This window comes from Conger conger, chromosome 2 (assembly GCF_963514075.1).
Source record: "Conger conger chromosome 2, fConCon1.1, whole genome shotgun sequence".
NCBI classification, from domain to species: Eukaryota; Metazoa; Chordata; class Actinopteri; order Anguilliformes; family Congridae; genus Conger; species Conger conger.
The window spans coordinates 31,360,181-31,379,261 of record NC_083761.1 but is presented as its reverse complement, the minus strand read 5'-3'; the positions used below and the strand labels follow the sequence as shown (position 1 = coordinate 31,379,261).

Sequence of the window (19,081 nt, the reverse complement as noted above, 5' to 3'; positions counted from 1 at the left end):
AATAGTCATTTTAAAAATGTGTTTTGTGTTTACTCCGGTTCCCTTTTGTGTCGTTTTGTCTCAAGATCTGAAAACATTCTGTATGAAAAATACAAAAAGGAGGAAATCAGGAATGGGGCAAATACCTTTTCATGGCACCGAATGCACATTTTAAAATTGTAGTCATTTTTTTGGCAGGGACAAGCATGTTTCGCCTCTCCCTCAGAAAACATGTTCTGATGAATATCACTCTAGGATATGGTAAATTCACAAAATAGAAAAACAATTATCACACATATCTTACCCCAATTACATAGCGAATGATGTGCCTGTCATTCATTTTCTTTACAACATTGGTCTTATCCTTGAAAGATGGATTTCCATCTGTGATGATGACTAGAACCTTTATGGCATCTGGAATGGCACCAGCAGTTGTGTTGTTGATAATACTGTTTCTGTAACATAACAACATTTATACGATGCATTTTACTTATTTCACACACTGCAGAAGATCCTAAATCAAATGTGCTAGTGAGAAATGTAATGCTTGGAATCATCTTCACTTACTTTCTCATAAGTGTTCAGCAATAATCAGACTAGGTTCTGTAAGTCAGGGTAGGCTGGGGATGCCAAAACTCTCTACATACCCACTACAAGTTGACATCAGTTTGGCTGTAGTGGTTATTAGCTGTGTATTGCAGGCCATGTATAGCTGTGTATAGCCATAGTCAGCATAGGATAAAAATATAAAAAATGTTTGTTTTCTTTACACAACAAATAATAATAATTTATGTATAATTTATTATATTATACATAAATAATAGCTAGCCTATATGCTACCTATATGCTAAAAACGGAGAGGGATATGAAATATCCATCACTTAACGGTTAGCCAGCTAACCACGCACTTGCTACTTGTAATAAGTTGTAGCCCTGATTGCTTAATGTAACAAGCAATGACTGCTTTTAAACAGAAATATATTCCTTTTCAAAATAACTGCTTCAGAGAATGGAAATCCCAATTGAAATACATTCACTGAACACTTTACAAGGAACACTATACTAATAACTGGGTAGGGCATCCCTTTGCTCTCAAAACAGCCTCAATTATTTGTGGCATGAATTACATAAGATGTTGAAAACATTCCTTTGAGACTCTGTTCTATATTGCATCACAGAATTGAAGCCAAAGTGAGCCAAGAAAACATTCCCCACACCATTACACCACCGGCAACAGTCTGGACTGTTGACACAAGGCAAGCTTGGTCCATGGATTCATACTGTTGGCGGCAAATTCTGATCCTGATCTGTATGCCTCAGCAGAAATTGAAATTCATCAGACCAGGATACGCTTTTCCAGACTTCACTGGCCAGTTTTGGTAAGAACTACAGCCTCAGCTTTCTGTTCCTGGCTGACAGAAGTGTAACCCGACTGGTCTTCGGCTATTGTAGCCCATCCATCTCGACGTGTTGTGCATTCTGAGATGCTTTTCTGCTCACCACAATTGTACAAAGTTACTGTAGCCTTTCTGTCAGCTCGAACCAGTCTGGCCATTCTCCGTTGACCTCTCTCATCAACAAGATGTTTTTGTCCGCAGAACTGCTGCTCACTGGATGTTTTTGTTTTTCGCACCATTCTGAGTAAACTCCAGAGACTGTTCCCAGGCGATCAGCAGTTACAGAAATACTTGGTGTGCAACTGCAACCACAAGCCCGCTGCATCTCAGCCTGTTGTGCCACCATGGCAGGCTAAGGTGGGGGAGCCGTGGAAAATCTTGTACTTAATAATATGTTGAGTAATTCTGACCGCAAAGGGATACCTTTCAGAAGAGACCAGGATTATGCCTGTAGAATAGTAGCCATTTATGTTGGGTATGTCATTTTCACTTTTTACTTAAGGAGTTAAACATGGACACTTGACTAAATCTACTTACATTTTCATCGACTCTACTTTCATTTTCGTGAACTAAACTTACGACGAAAACTATTAAAATGCGAAAGACAAAAAAATTTATGAAACTAAAATTCTATTTTCTTTTTACTATTTTACTATGACTAAAATTAATTAAAAATTTGTTGTCAAAATGAACACTGATTGCAACTACTATCGACAGGAAGCTAGATCAGCATAGCATGTTGATGAGCGTACTGCAATTGGGTTCAGTTCAGACCACAGGTTTTTGGATGGGATTTACAGTCAGGTCCATAAATATTGGGACATTGACACAATTCTCATCTTTTTGGCTCTATACACCACCACAATGGATTTGAAATGAAACGAACAGGATATGCTTTAACTGCAGACTTTCAGCTTTAATTTGAGGGTATTTACATCCAAATCAGGTGAATGGTGTCGGAATTACAATAGTTTCTATATGTGCCTCCCACTTTTTAAGGGACCAAAAGTAATGGGACAATTGGCTGCTCAGCTGTTCCATGGCTAGGTGTGTGTTATTCCCTCATTATCTCATTTACAAGGAGCAGATAAAAGGTCTAGAGTTCATTTAAAGTGTGCTATTTGCATTTGGAATCTGTTGCTGTCAACTCTCAATATGAGATCCAAAGAGCTGTCATTATCAGTGAAGCAAGCCATCATTAGGCTGAAAAATCAAAACAAACCCATCAGAGAGATAGCATTAGGTGTGGCCAAATCAACTGTTTGGAACATTCTTAAAAAGAAAGAACGCACCGGTGAGCTCAGCAACACCAAAAGACCTGGAGGACCACGGAAAACAACTGTGGTGGATGACAGAAGAATTCTTTCCCTTCACAACAGTTGGCCAGATCAAGAACACTCTCCAGGAGGTAGGTGTATGTGTGTCAAAGTCAACAATCAAGAGAAGACTTCACCAGAGTGAATACAGAGGGTTCACCACAAGATGTAAACCATTGGTGAGCCTCAAAAACAGGAAGACCAGATTAGAGCTTGCCAAACAACATCTAAAAAAGCCTTTACAGTTCTGGAACAACATCCTATTGACAGATGAGACAAAGATCAACTTGTACCAGAATGATGGGAAGAGAAGAGCATGGAGAAGGAAAGGAACTGCTCATGATCCAAAACATACCACCTCATCAGTGAAGCATGGTGGTGGTAGTGTCATGGCGTGGGCATGTATGGCTGCCAATGGAACTGGTTCGCCTGGAATTTATTGATGATGTGACTGCTGACAAAAGCAGCAGGATGAATTCTGAAGTGTTTCGGGCAATAATATCGGCTCATATTCAGCCGAATGCTTCAGAACTCATTGGACGGAGCTTCACAGTGCAGATGGACAATGACCTGAAGCATACTGCGAAAGCAATCTAAGAGTTTTTTAAGGCAAAGAAGTGGAATGTTATGCAATGGCCAAGTCAATCACCTGACCTGAATCCGATTGAACATGCATTTCACTTGCTGGAGACAAAACTGAAGGGAAAATGCCCCAAGAACAAGCAGGAACTGAAGACAGTTGCAGTAGAGGCCTGGCAGAGCATCACCAGGGATGAAACCCAGCGTCTGGTGATGTCTATGCGTTCCAGACTTCAGGCTGTAATTGACTGCAAAGGATTTGCAACCAAGTATTAAAAAGTGAAAGTTTGATTTATGATTGTTAGTTTGTCCCATTACTTTTGGTCCCTTAAAAAGTTGGAGGCACATATACAAACTGTTGTAATTCCAACACCGTTCACCTGATTTGGATGTAAATACCCTCAAATTAAAGCTGAAAGTCTGCAGTTAAAGCATATCTTGTTGTTTAATTTCAAATCCATTGTGGTGGTGTATAGAGCCAAAAAGATGAGAATTGTGTTGATGTCCCAATATTTATGGACCTGACTGTCAGTCTGGAGACTGAGATGTAGATTTGAATGAATTGTCCAGCAGGGCAATTTACCTATGCATTCCTCTTTTGGCGCCAAACATATTGATGGGGTGTATGGCCAAAATCTCTTCCAGTCATAATTCCAATGAGGTTTGGCAAACTCTTGATGCTTGGTTTTGTTTATTGTGGTCAGTAAGGGCTGTCTTCATGCCACCCCTCCAAAGAGTTTGCTGGTATGGAGGTGAAATTATATGGTCCTTTTTCAGACTCTGTGACTCCAAGATTAAAATGATCTCTGCAATTCTTAAACTATGATCCTCTTCATGTCCTCCCTTACTGTCCTCACGGTCTGTGGGGATAACTTGCATTTGCGTCCTCTTCCAGGAAAGTTTGCAACTATTTCATATCTTTTACATGTTTTTGTTATGGCACTTACAGTGCTAAGTGGTATGTTTAACTGTTTATGTATTTTTTTGTACCCATTACCAGACTTGTGACAGTCAACTACCATCTGTCTCTTCTGAATTGACACTTCTTTGGTTTTTCCAATGCTGACTGGTGACAAAGGAATTAAGCATGCTTGTTACCTAATTTTTATACTCTATTGAAACAGGAAGTGATGGAATGACCCAACATAGTTCCTTTAGACTGAGATGAACTAAGTTAATGTCTTGCCAATTTAAGAAAAAAATGACTTAATACAAAAAATGTAATACAAAGACATGCACATTTGGCCACTTGGGGGGTATTAACAGAGCATTGCTGCAAAAGAGCATGCACACTCAGTCAACCCTCCCTGTATATATAAAGGTAAATAAATACATTGAAACATGAGTAAATGTATTGAAATAAAAGTATATCATTTTCCTACATGTTTGAACATAACATATGCAGTGGCTTCAGAAAGTATTCAGACCCCGTCACGTATTGCAGTTTATTGTCTTGTAAATTTCATTTGAAATGGATAAAATTGCTATTTTCACCCATAATGACTAAGTGAAAACGTGTTTTTTATGGGAAAAAAAGTGTGCAAAAAGTGAAGGGCTCTGGATTATTATTGTATTATTTTCTGATTGACGTTGCTCTGCTTTCTGCTTTCTGTGGTCTGACTTCTCCATTCTCCCTGACAATTCATTGGAATGACAAGCTGATTTATAGCACATCAATATCCACAATGGGCTTTCCATGAACTGATTATGGTTAAAGAGAAAATTGGATGCAAGTGACCGTGTGGTTTTATATGAGGATATATTTTGTTTTACCTTGCACATTTTTTGCCTCAACAAGGCTTTATAAAAGAGGCCCCAGGACTATTGTGATCACAATATCTATTCAGCATAAACAATGCAGATACACATTTGCAATCAAAGAAAAGGAAATGTACTCACAGAACATTTTCAATTGCAGTGTATGTGCTGGTGATGTCCTTCATGTGTTGTTCCTTTTCTAAGAGATATGATGCCTTATTTGCCCGGTAGTCTTTAAAGGTGAAAACAGTGCGGGAAAACTTCGAAAACTGCATTGCTGCAAACTGAGAAAAGAAGTGTTATGTTCCTGTAAATCCTGTAAAATAATAAATAGTCATTCTTGTAATTTATTATTTTTCAAATCCAATCTGGTCCTCTGTTTATTTATCCATTGCAGTTCATTGCACTCATCATCCCATTATGCCTGTGTCTGTATCTTTCCAAGCCCTAGTCATTCCCCTGTCTGTGTGCTGCACTATTCGTGTGGTTCCAGAAATTTCTTGGTTTCAATGATTCCTTCTTAGCCTTGCATTTTCTTACTTCCTGCTTTCTCGCTAGTTCATGTTGTATAGCACTAAACTTATTAATAACGACTAACATAGATATTGTACAGTACTAATTATATGAACACACTAACTGTACAACTAATTTACTAACAGTCAGTAGTTTTTGGTAATTTAGATTTAAGTACGTAACTAACTTAGTAACGTCATCTCCAGTTTCTATTCTGCTCTGAAACTCCGCCTCTCTATTCTATCACTGATTACTGGCTTTTGATTCAAAGTGTTCACACCTGCCTCCCGCTATCACTATGTCTCCTAACTCTATGCAAATGTCCACTCTCTGTATTACATGTTTTTGCGAACCCAGTTCGCTTTTTCATTTACCCCTTATTGTTATATTACCCTATCATGTTCCTCACCTGTTGTTTATTTGTTTAGCCCTCCTCACTCCCGTGTCCCACCTAGTATGTCACTTCCCTTTATGTATTGAAACCCCAGTCTCTGTTAGGTTCTTTGACAGAACTTTGATCATCTTTCCAGTGCCGATTCAGTGTAAGCCTGTATTGATTGAGATTCCTGAGACACACCTTTGCCCGATTTACCCTTTTATTTTGTTTCCTTTCTGAGTTTTGGTTTTGACCTTCGCTTTGTGTTTTTCGATCTCCCGCTTGCCTTTCCCCTTTGTACTTTTGCATTTCTGCCTGTTATATTTTTTGACCTTGGATTGTTTACTTACCATTCTTTTGCTACTCGATTTGGAACTGTGAGTATTGGAATACCTGGCTTTGACTACTGGACTGAATAAACTACGATTCTGATTATCCCATGGTCTGCGCTTAGGTCTCTGAGTGGACGTCACAAGAAGTTTCTTGTGTCTATATGGCTAGTGCAACTGCAGTGCATTCCCTCCATGCACCTCCTCAACTGCTCCATATTGTACAGCTTGACTTTACATTACATTACATTAATGGCATTTGGCAGACGCTCTTATCCAGAGCGACATACAACAAAGTGCATACCCATAACCAGGGATAAGTGCGCTGAAAGACCCTAGAGGGAAGTACAATTTCAACTGCTACCTGTACAACAACGATAAGGACCAGGGCCTATTTTCTTTTCTTTTCTTTTTCTTTTTTTAAACAAACAAATAAACAAACAAACAACAAAGCAAAAGTGACCAAACTTTACTAGCCAAACACTGCTTACCTAGCCAAAAATACCGATACACAAAAAAGTAAATCACAGAAAGACAAGGGAGGGAGCAGCTTGAAGAGGTGCATCTTCAGTTTCAAGGTGGGAAGAGATTCTACAGTTCTGACCTCAATGAGGAGTTAATTCCACCACCGTGGAGCCAGAACAGACAGTAGTCGTGAGCGTGACGTGGAAGTTCGGAGAGGGGGAGGTGCCAAGCGGCCTGTGGAGGCTGAACGAAGAGGTCTGGGGTGTAGGGTCTGATGATTTTTTGTAGGTAAGCTGGGGAAGACCCCTTAACTGCTTGGAAGGCTAGCACCAATGTTTTGAATTTGATGCGAGCCATGACAGGCAGCCAGTGGAGGGAAGTAAGCAAGGGGGTGACATGTGAGTATTTGGGAAGGTTGAAGACCAGACAAGCTGCTGCATTCTGGATAAGTTGGAGGGGTCTGATCCCGGATGCTGGGAGGCCAGCCAAGAGGGAATTGCAGTCATCCAGGCGGGACAAAACCATCGCTTGGACCAGGAGCTGGGTCAAGTAGGGGGTGAGAAAGGGGCGGATTCTCCGTATGTTGTATAGGAAGAACCTGCATGACTGGGTCACCGCCGCAATGTTCTCGGAGAGGGACAGTCTGCTGTCCATCACCACTCTGAGGTTCCTTGCACTGGGTCCAGGGCTGTGCCACAGATGCCCGTTGCTGACAGGGCGGACAGGAGGATGGAGTGATCCACAGTGTCGAAGGCAGAAGAGAGATCTAGAAGAATGAGGACAGAGGAGAGGGAGGCTGCTCGTGCGGCATGGAGTGATTCACTGACGGAGAGGAGCGCGGTCTCTGTCGAGTGGCCAGATCTGAAGCCAGACTGATGGGGGTCTAGCAGGTTGTTGTTAGAAAAGACAGAAGAAAGTTGACTAGAAGCGGCTCGTTCTATGGTTTTAGAAAGAAAAGGAAGAAGAGATAGTAGATAGTAGAGATAGGCGGTAGTTCTGGATGATGGAGGGATCCAGAGTAGGCTTATTTTAGTAGCGGAGTGATGTGGGCCCTCTCCGAGGATGCTGGAAAACAGCCAGAAGACAGGGAGGAGTTGATAAGGGAGGTGACAAGGGAAAATGTGAGGTGTGATAGTCTGGAGAAGAGAAGAGGGGATAGGGTCAAGGGCACAGGTTGTAGGGCGGTGGGAGAGCAGGAGTTGAGAAACAACTCCAAGAGTCTGTAAGGGGGGACAACAAGAGTCTGTAAGGGGGGAGAAAATGGAAAAGGAAGGGATGGGGGTGGGGGAGGCGGTGCATTGAGGAGAGAGGAGAAAATAGAGAACAGTTTCCGGGGGTTAGAAGTGGAGTTCTGAATTTGTGTTTCATAGTATTTTGCTTTGGCGGCAGTGACAGCGGAAGAGAATGCTGCCAGGAGAGACTGGTAAGTTGTGAGGTCTGAAGGGTCTCTGGATTTTCCCCACTTCCGCTCCGCTGCGCGGAGGCTGGCCCTGGAAGTACGGAGGGTGTCAGATATCCAAGGACTGGGAGGGGATGTGCAAGGTGGCTTTGAGACAGAGGGACAGAGAGAGTCAAAGGCGGAGGAGAGAGATGAAAGGAGGGTAGCAGATGCAGAGTCAGTGAGGAGTTTGGAGAAGGATTCGAGAGGGGGGAGTGAGTCGGTGACAGTGGTGGCAAAGGAAGAGGGTGAGAGGGAGGGGAGGTTACGGCGGGCTGAGGAAGTGTGGGTGGGAGGAGGGGAAGGAGGATGGGGAGGAAGAGGGAGAGAGAATGAGATGAAGTGGTGATCAGATGTATGCAGAGGGGTAACCGTGAAATCGGAGCATGAGCAGTTCCTCACAAAGACTCGGTCTAGGACATTGTCTGCCTTGTGGGTTGGAGGAGAGTGTTGCAGGGAGAGGCCGAAGGAGTGGAGTAGCGGTAGGAAGGCAGCGGCCTGGGAGGCTTCAAGGTGGATGTTGAAGTCTCCAAGGAGAATCAGTGGGGTGCCATCCTCAGGGAAGGAGCTGAGAAGGGTGTTTAGCTCATCAAGGAAGCTTCCCAGGGGCCCTGGAGGACGATAGAAAACTGCAATAAAAAGGTTAGTAGGGTAGTATACTGCAACAGAATGGAATTCAAAAGTGGATATGGACAGGTCAGAGAGGGGGAGAACAGAGAATTTCCATGAGGGGGAAATGAAAAGACCAGTACCACCGCCATGGCCGGAAGTGTGAGAGAAGGAGTAGGAGGATGAGAGGGCAGCGGGAGTGGCGGCGTTGTCGGGTGTGATCCAGGCGTGACTTGTCTGCTATTTCAAGCTGTACCTCAATCCACCAATTCCAATAGGTTTACACTCAGTGAGCATTTTATTAGGACTTCTTTTTTAGACGTATTAAGTCTTCTGCTGCTGTAGCCTATCCACTTGACCCGTTGTGTGTTCAAAGATGCTATTCTGCATACCACTGTTGTAATGCGTGGTTATTTTCATTACTGTCACCTTTCTGTCACCTTCAAATAGTCTGGCCCTTCTCCTCTGACCTCTCTTATTAACAACACATTTCTGCCAACAGAACTGCTGCTCACTGGATGTTTTTTGTTTTCCGCACCATTCTCTGCAAGCTCTAGAGACTGTTGTGCATGAAAATCCCAGATCAGCAGTTTCTGAGATGCATAAACGAACAATCATTCCACACTCAAAGTCACTTAGATCACATTTCTTCCCCATTCTGACATTTGGTTTGAGTAACAGCTGAAGACATCTGCAAGCTTTTATGCATTTTGTTGCAGCCACATGATTGGCTGATTTAAACATTTGCATTTCGAAGCCGGTTTACAGGTCTACCTAATAAAGTGGTCACTGAGTGTATTTATATATTAAAACTTGGCTATCAGTATTACATTCCAGTGCTTGCGTGACCGTGTGATCTTTTTGACTGCAAGATTTGAATGTTGGTGGCATCTATATGAAATATTTTTATTCCAGATCTCATTTGAAGAGAAGCACAATGGTATAAAGGCCTTTTCCCTTTTATAATCAATATTGCCTCCTGTGATTCATTGTCAGTCATGTGTGTCAAACATCTCAGACTTTTTTACAGCTTAATGTTGCAAAAACATTGCCTATAAATACTCTTATTAGAGTAATCTTGGATATAGGCCTTCGGGGCCTGTTGCCATATTTGTCATTTTCCAAGGATTTTACAGTTCCATATGGAAAAAACCTACTGTTAATAAACAATATGGGATTTGAGCTATATGCTATTTGTTTTAGGCTAGTTATGGATCGAATTTGTGTTTAAAAGCAAAGAATTTTAAGTTGTTTAGATAACGTTATGGGACATTCTTTCTGGGTTTGATTGTGCAGAATCATTTATAAGCTCCACTATTCCCGCTTCGTGCATTTGTTTGATGTCCTGTCATACGTACGGGGGGTTCTAGTTTTTAATGAAGAATGCATGCTTCACAGGCTTCGTAGGAATTATAGGTACGTGTTAATATGAAAAGCGGTCTCATAGCTAGGTTAAAGAATCTATTGGAGATCTCTATTATTCATGTATAGGCTACTGTAATTTTTAGTTTGCTATATTTCGTTTGTATGAGGATAAATCACTTTTCGACCTTCCACAGAGACCCAAAATGTTTTTTTATCACAAATTACAGCAACATTACAATAATAATAATGTTGCATAATTATAATGTTGATGAAGCTACACATTCCTTAAAGCTTGCTGTAGTATGTGGTGTGCATATATTATGGTACTAGTGAGTAGACCTGTATAGAGGTATTCGAATATGTCTTCATGATGTCATTAATGAAGACTTTGGTCTTCTTAAAATCAACTGCTTTCAGGCTTTCTGACCCATCGAAGAGGAAGACAAGGTCCACTTTTCTCTTTGTGCACTCTGTGTAAAAAAGACAGGTTACAGAGTTTGATTGATTGATTTTTTTGTTGTTGTTTCTCTCTGAACATAAAATAATAACATTAATGTAATCTAAAAGCAATCACAAATAGAATTCCACAGATACAGTGCAGTCTGTAAGTATTGTACCAACAGTGGTACAATTTCTGTTCTTTTGGCTCTGTACTCTGTACAGGGTGGGCAGTAGCGTAGTGGTTAAGGTAAATGACTGGGACACGCAAGGTCAGTAGTTCTAATCCCGGTGAAGCCACAATAAGATCCGCACAGCCGTTGGGCCCTTGAGCAAGGCCCTTAACCCTGCACTGCTCCAGGGGAGGATTGTCTCCTGCTTAGTCTAATCAACTGTATGTCGCTCTGGATAAGAGCGTCTGCCAAATGCCAATAATGTAATGTAATGTAACATTGGATTTGAAATGAAAAAATATGAGGTTAAAGTGTAGACTGTCACCTTTAACTTGAGGGTAAGTATATCCATATTGGGTGATAAGGGTAGGAATTCATACATAGTCCGTCCATTTTAGAGGACCAAAAGTAATTGGACAGTTGGCTTCTCCACTGTTTCGCATTGGTCATGTGTAGTCAGACAAACTAGTGTATGTTTAGGATAATTGCCTTGCTGTGGACAATATCATTGTTCAATGAATTTGGAGGCTGTTGATTGAACTTGAGCAGATAAGTTGATTATGTACACTGAAGAATTAATTCTGCTGCAAGTCAGTCTTGGTCTCATCTGTGCACAATATATTCTTTTCCAGAACTCTGCAGGCTCTTTTCGGCACTACTTAACTAACCCGGCCATCCTGTTTTTATAGCTAACTAGTGGTCTGCATCTTGTAGTGTAGCCTCTGTAGATCTGTTTGTGAAGTCTTCAGGGAATAGTAATTGACACATACACACCTGCCACCTGGTATTTGGTGTTTTTCCTCCATTATGGCAAGAATTCCTAGGTCATTACCTGTTAGCCTACCAGCTCCTTTGCAATTACTGAGCTCACTAGTGCTCTCTTTATTCTTAATGATTTTCCAAACAGTTTGTTTTGGTAAGCCTATTGTTTGGCCTTTATCTTGGACCGTTTTTTTTTAAATATCTCAGCCTCATTATAGCTTCCTTAGCTGACATTGGAACAACTCTAGTCCACATGGTGACACATGCCAATAACAGACTCCAATGGCAATCAAAAGGCTAGAACCAAGACTAGATGCTGAAAGCTTTTATAAACCTGCACTAAGGAAGCAATTGAATACATCTCAACAGCTGAGAAGCCAACTGTCCGATTACATTTGGTCCACTAAAATCGGGGGGCTATGAATAAAAATGGATGTAACTCCTACATGGATCACCTGATATGGATGTAAACACACTCAAATTAAAAGTGTCTGCCAAAAGAACAGAAATTGCACCACTGTCAAAATACATATGGACTGCACTGTAAGTATAACACTGAAAAAAGGTGAAAGGTGAAATAAGAATATACATGAACATTTGATACAAAGTTGTACTTCAATAAAATACAAATGAAGTACTGTAAGAAAAAACAATACTATAATTGTAATCTTGAGTTGTAAGGCTGCTTTGAATGGAGTGGTAAGCTGTCAGGTTAAGAAGGGTAAAAAATGAATTAATAAATATTCATTATGCTACAATGTTCTTAATTTTTTTCTAAGTTAGTCCACAACACAGAAATCATTAAATAGTCTGAGTTTATGCAAATATAGTTTGTCCTTTCCATAAGCTACAGAGAGCAATTTGACAATTTGAATTTTTCAAAAGATTTCAATTCAGCCTTAAAACCGAAGATTACAATTAGAGTATATTGTTCTTTCTTTTTTCTTTACTCTCATAGAATAAAGAAAGAGCCAGCTGACCTTCATGCATATCTTTGGCAGTTTTTATAACAAGCTAGCCAATCACTCACCAGGCCCACATGTAATTCTTAAACTTTTACATGCATATTTATTCATCCACAGTGCTTAGCATGAACAATATTTAGCTTTTCCCTTAGTTTGGAATGAATGGATTCTCTTTGAGAGGTAAACTCTTATAATGGTACCTTGAAATGCTGGTCTGATGTTATCCACATACTTGAATTCACTGAAGTGATAACAGATGCCATTTAGGTATGAGTTACTGTCACATTCATGAATCACACTTGGGCTGCAAGTCTAGAAATAGAAAAACAGGATGCAATTAAAGACAACTCAAATGTAGCTGCAAGCAGTAGGCCTAATAATTGTGGCTACCCAGTCAGAACTGGTGACATATGTTGAATGAACAAATTAAATATGTGCTAAACATTGAATGATAAATGGTTGGCATTTATATAGCCCCTTTATCCAAAGCGCTGTAAAATCGATGCTTCTCATTCACCCATTCACACACCAATGGCGATTGAATGCCATACAAGGCACCAACCAGCTCTTCAGGAGCATTTGGAGATTAGGTGACTCGCTCGACACACACAGGGCGGGATCGAACCAGCAACCCTCCAACTGCCAGACGACTGCTCTTAACGCCTGAGCCAATGACGCCCCGGACAAACAATTGCGACCGGCTCTATCAGAATCAATTTTATATTATTACAAAAACACACGTGATAAGTGACACGGGAAATGCAGAAAACAGCGTGAGATAGATAAACATTCCTACAGAATTTGATAATTAATTTAATAATATGCACATACATTTTATATGTTTAAACTTTGTATAGCTCACTCAAATTACCTAATAAAATTATTTCTATAGTACTTTGTAGTCAGGGTGTACCTCACAATTAGTCAACAGTATGTATTTCATATTACTGCCTTTCATGTTTGTCTATGTTGTGCCAGAGGGGAAGGGTCTGTGGTCTCCTTTCCCCTCACCCCATGTATTGCGCTCTGATTGGCTGTAGGTCCTCGCTGCTCTCACTGCTGGTCACAATACTTTTCAGACTACAAGATTTGGACTCCCCAAAAAGTCCATATATTTAGCCTGACTGATATCTCTAGGGCATCTGCGACACATCGGCCAGTCTTAGATGGCCTCTTTGAACAGTTAAGACAGTTTAGCAATTAAGCGCTGATTTTCAAGCACTGAGCAATACGAATTTGCCTCTGGTGTGGGGTTTTGGCCATTATATCAGAAAACATTATATCAGAAAACATTATATCATAAAACATTTTCACTAACAAAAAGAAATATGTTCCAAAATCAAAGTGTCAGTTCAGTTGTATCATCCTACATTACAAGAATAGGTTGTATGGAGTAACCACATCATATAGCCCTGTCAATAGGACATGCCATTGCATATATAGAAACATCAGCAGAGTACCCAACAGAAATGTGCTCAGAGAACTGAAAGTGTCAAACAGTTTTTGTTTTTCCACACAGCAACCAATTAAACAAGCACAGCAATAATGTACTATGTACAGCAATAATGCATTACAAAATAAAAATAAGTGGACATTATACTTAACTATAATATAAATACAAAAATAAATAGCTATTTATAAATGTATAAATAAAATAACAAATTATTATTGTGTTTTGCCATTAACAGAATGATTACAAGCTGAAAGTAGGTGAAAAACGTCCTACAAAAGTAGATAACCATTGTTTTGGAGGCAATACAATAGGCTATATTCCAATAGTTATAATGGTAATTGGACTTGCGCTGATTTTCTTATCTTTCTTTTTCTTTTTTTACAAAAAAAAGTACAGTACTTTACTAAAAATTCTGTAAAATAAGAATGCTTTCAAAAATAGAAATGTTCATAGTTCATTTTTATCAATTAACAAAATGCATGAAAAGAAGAAGTGAATGAACAGAAGAAAAATCTTAATCAAATCAATACTTGGTGTGACCACCCTTTGCTTTCAAAACAGCAACAATTCTTCTAGGTATACTTTGCACACAGTTTTTGAAGGAACTCGGCAGGTAGGTTTTTCCAAACATCTTGGAGAACTATCCACAGTTCTTCTGTGGATTTAGGCAGCCTCAAATGCTTCTGTCTCTTCATGTAATCCCAGACAGATTTGATGATGTTGAGATCAGGGCTCTGTGGATCTCAACATCACTTCCATCACTTCCAGGACTCCTTGTTCTTCTTTACACTGAAGATAGTTCTTAATGACATTGGTTGTATGTTTGGGGTCGTTGACCTGCTGCAGAATAAATTTGGGGCCAATCAGATGCCTCCCTGATGGTATTGCCTGATGGAGAAGTATCTGCCTGTACTTCTCAACATTGAGGAGTCCACTCCTAGTAATTCTGACCAAATCCAATCTCCAGCCTTTCGGCGAACAAACTGCCTTCTGCTACAGCCAATTTTGTCTCGACCATTTTTGTGCACCCCAGTTCCTGTGTTCTCGTGCATAGTTGAGTCGCTTGGCCTTGTTTCCACGTCAGAGGCAGACCACTTCTGACCAGACTTCTCCGCACAGTAGATGGGTATACCTGGGTCCCACTAGTTCTGCCTGGGAGAGACCTTGCTTCTTCCACTTCTTGACTTCTGACATTAAACTGTCTCCAGCAACCTCACCTTGGAAGCAGAGTTTGGCTGTTCCTCACCCAGTTTTAACCCTCCTACACAGCTGTTTCTGTTTCAGTTAATGATTGTGTTTCAACCTATATATTAAATTGATGATCATTAGCTCCTGTTTGGTATAATTGGTTAATCACATACCTGACTATATGCCTACAAAATCCCTGACTTTGTGCTAGTGTACCTAGAAGAATTGATGCTGGTTTGTCACACTGGTGGTCACACTAAATATTGATTTGATTTACATTTTTTTCTGTTCACTCACTTTGCATTTTGTTAATTGATAAAAAATACACTATTAACATTTTTATTTTTTAAAGCATTCTTACTTTACAGCATTTTTTCACACCTAAAACTTTTGCACAGTACTGTATCACGTACTAATTGGTGTTTATTGCTCAATACTCACAACTCAAAACAAAAACAATAACATAACTGTTAACTATGCCTTTGAATCTGCTTGTAGCTAGCCTATCAGAGTCTAGAAGGAGCTAGCTAACGTTAATTACTGAGACCGACCACCTTTATGTTAACTAGCTAACATAAAACGACATCAATCTTACAGAAGTTCTCTTGTAGCTAATTATGAAATGAGGGTCCTGAACTTTTAGTTTAGTCTAAGCTATATCACTGCACATACAAAAAGTGTAACACAAAGTGGGAAACAAAATGCTTCAACATAGGTAGAATTTAAGCTTGTAGCTCTGTATATATCTTCCACCGCAGCGCTCAACGTTGTTAGCACTGGCATCTCATTTTGCGCTGTCCAGTACCTCCCTTTACATGAAGTTAACAAACCTTATAATATACTGCTTGTAACATTACATCCCTGTCTGGCTTTAGAAGCAAATATCAACAGCTAACATCAGCTAGCTAAAATTTTTTTTTACTGAATGTTAAGTTAATGTTTAAATTGTAGTCTGGGCCAGCTCCATATTGCACCACACGTTCACAATGTAATGTATAACTAAAAAAGGTTTAAACCAACTTTCAGAAAGATAGGGTCGGCTAACTCATAGTCAGTACCAGCTTGTAGTGGCAAAGTCTGTCCTTGAATTATACTCTATTGCAGTAAGCGCTGGGTAGACGGGCCTGCCAGTAGCTTTGCTGGTTCTGTGCTTCCTGCCTTGTGTGTAATTTGTAAGAAAACAGTACATAACTGTGGCAGGCAAACGGTAGAAGGACCATCTGTCACAGGCAGAAACGTTGTCAGCAGGTAGGTACAAAAAAATGTATTATGTATGTATTACGCATATTTGCTGGGTACCGTGGCTAACTTTCAATTACAATTATATAATTTAATATTTATTGGACTGTCAGATAAGCATGGTTTTGCATACAGCTATAAGTACAGACAGGTGCATCTCAAAAATTAGAATATCTTGGAAAAGTTCAAGTTCATTCTGAAAAGTATATTCATATATGCATTCAATACTCGCTCAGGCAATCATGGGGAAGACTACTGACTTCACGGAGTCTGAAGGAAGAGTGGACAGGCACAGAATCCAAGTTGCTTGAAGTCCAGTGTGAAGTTCCCACAGTCAGTGATGATTTGGGGTGCCATGTCATCTGCTGGTGTTGGTCCAGAGTCAACACAGCCGTCTACCCGGAGATTTTAGAGCGCTTCATGCTTCCGTCTGCTGACAAGCTTTATGGAGATTTCCTTTTCCAACACTTGTAAGCGAGCAACATCTTGGTTCCAAACAAAAAGGATTGAGGTAATGGAGTGGCCAGCTCAATCCCTCAACCTCAACCCCATTGAAAACTTGTGGGGTGACATTAAAAATGCAGTTTCCGAAGCAAAACCCAAAAATTCACAGGAACTGTGGAATGTAGTTTGTTCATTCTGGGCTGAAATACCTGTTTCTAGGTGCCAGAAGTTGGTTGACTCGATGCAACGCAGATGCACAGCAGTTATCAAAAACTAAGGTTATGCAACTAAATATTACTTCAGTAATTTAAGTTAAATCTTGAAAAATGTATTCAGTTTATACAGTTTGAAGACAGTTTGAAGAGAAAAATGTTGACACTGCCATTTTCTCAACCGATTAATATTCCTTTTCTTTGCTTCCGCAGACTTGATAACATTTGCTAATGCTTTGATTTGGAAATGAATGTGTAATGTTTCCACTACATTTGAAATATTGAATTAAAGGCTATTAAAAATATTTTCACTTTTTTAACGCACTGCTATTTTTTTTAACACAACTGTAACTAGGTATAGTGGTGTAATTAAAGCTAGTCACCATTTCCTTTCAAAGCACAAACTGATAGAATTTTAGTGCAAACTATATGTGAGTGGCGCAGTGGCCTTAAGAATCGAAAAAGGAAAAGGAAAGAAACTGTAATGTGTGTTATGTTAAGCACAGTAATGTTGTGACAGAATCAAGAATCAGAATATGGTAAACTGATACAGGTGCTAAATATAGAATTGACCGAATGTTGCAGTAAACAATGTCATGACATTTTTTAATGTAAAGACAATTAAATGGTGACATTTAAGCAGCCCCCTCCTACATTCCCAAAATAGCTGTCTTAGCACAGCAAGATGCCCCAACCACCCCATCAAGGAAGTCTGTAAATGCCCCATGACCACCTCTGCTATAAAGACGATTCCCTCCAGCCGGGGGAGGGGAGACAGGCGACGGTTGCAGTGTTAAAACACACCCCTCTAAACCCCTCTGATTAGCTACCTGACTTGCAGAGACAGGACCCAAATTTTGAAATTTGGAGTAAGATTGGGCAGTACATGTCAGTGGGCGGTTTGCATGCCTTTGATATATATATAACAACAGCCAAATGTACCAAAACAGTTTAGACAACAGTAATTCAGCATGGGCTACAACAAGGTTTGAGTCCACTCAAGCAATAGGTGATGTTGTAGAGGCATTCAAAAGAGCTGTGATGCAGGCTCTAGGTCCGGGATCTTATCAGTTGGCTGTGTTTTCCACAAGGAAACAAGGCGAGAATGAGCTGTTAGAAAGATATGTGGAAGAGAAATTTAAACTATTTGTTTTATGGTAATCCAGGGAATAAAGAGTCGAGACAATAGTGATTTTCTAACTGCGATAATCGATGGCAGCATTCCCATTTTTCAAAACAAAGCTGGTTTAATCCAAGGTATTGTAGTGACTAGGGGTGAGCTAGTACTGCATTATCTGTATCTGTTCAACCAATTATATTATCTGTCCATATCCATAATCAGAAGTGGTTTAACACTGAAGTGGCCAGTCGGCAAGTGGCTGGCCTTACGAAATGGTTGCACTAAAGTCAAAAGTCAATAACAAATCCTCCTACATTCAAGACCATATCATGGACAAGGGCCTAGACTTCATGTACCTTACAGAAACATGGCACCAGCCAGAGGTTTACTCTAATGAAGCCTGTCCTCCTGGTTACAGCTATCTGGAGAAAGCCCGCAGCACTGGTCGTGGTGGTGGCCTAGCTGTTATACACCGACAGAAACTGGAGCTGTCCCCCATCCCTCTGCTTACACAGTCTTCATTTGAATGTCTTGCAGTTAAATGTAAGCCCCCCTTCCCTATGACCATACTTCTCATCTACCGGCCTCTCAAACCCAACTCAGCTTTCATCCCAGAGATGCACGACCTTCTCACTACACTCTGTACAACCTCTGCTAATATCATAATTCTTGGAGATATAAATATTCATGTCGACACCCCCTCCTGTCACTCTGCAGCCAAGTTCCTTCAACTACTGGATTGTCTCAACCTCCAACAGCATGTCGACGTCCCCACACACTCCAGGGGACACACCCTCGACCTGGTCATCACAAACTCCGCCCCCATTAGCAATCTACAGGTCTACGATCTGGGTGTGTCTGACCACAAGACCATCTCAATGGAGCTGCTGTTTCCCTCCCCTTACACCAAGCCCAAGCGGCAAATCCATTTCAGGAGCCTGAAAAACATCAACCCAGACGCCC

General features: G+C 40.5%; 1 protein-coding gene across 2 annotated transcripts in view; it reads right to left on the bottom strand.

The window, feature by feature from the left end:
* The window catches only part of zmp:0000001082 (integrin alpha-D), a 145,358-nt gene that overhangs the window by 74,234 nt on the left and 52,043 nt on the right, over positions 1-19,081 (bottom strand). For both annotated transcript variants that reach the window (XM_061223240.1, XM_061223232.1), the window contains 4 exons: positions 12,663-12,774; positions 10,464-10,594; positions 5,171-5,313; positions 284-434 (listed from right to left, as the gene is read on the bottom strand). In XM_061223240.1, the coding sequence (XP_061079224.1) occupies positions 284-434; positions 5,171-5,313; positions 10,464-10,594; positions 12,663-12,774 (537 nt within the window). The remainder of the gene's footprint in view (positions 1-283; positions 435-5,170; positions 5,314-10,463; positions 10,595-12,662; positions 12,775-19,081) is intronic.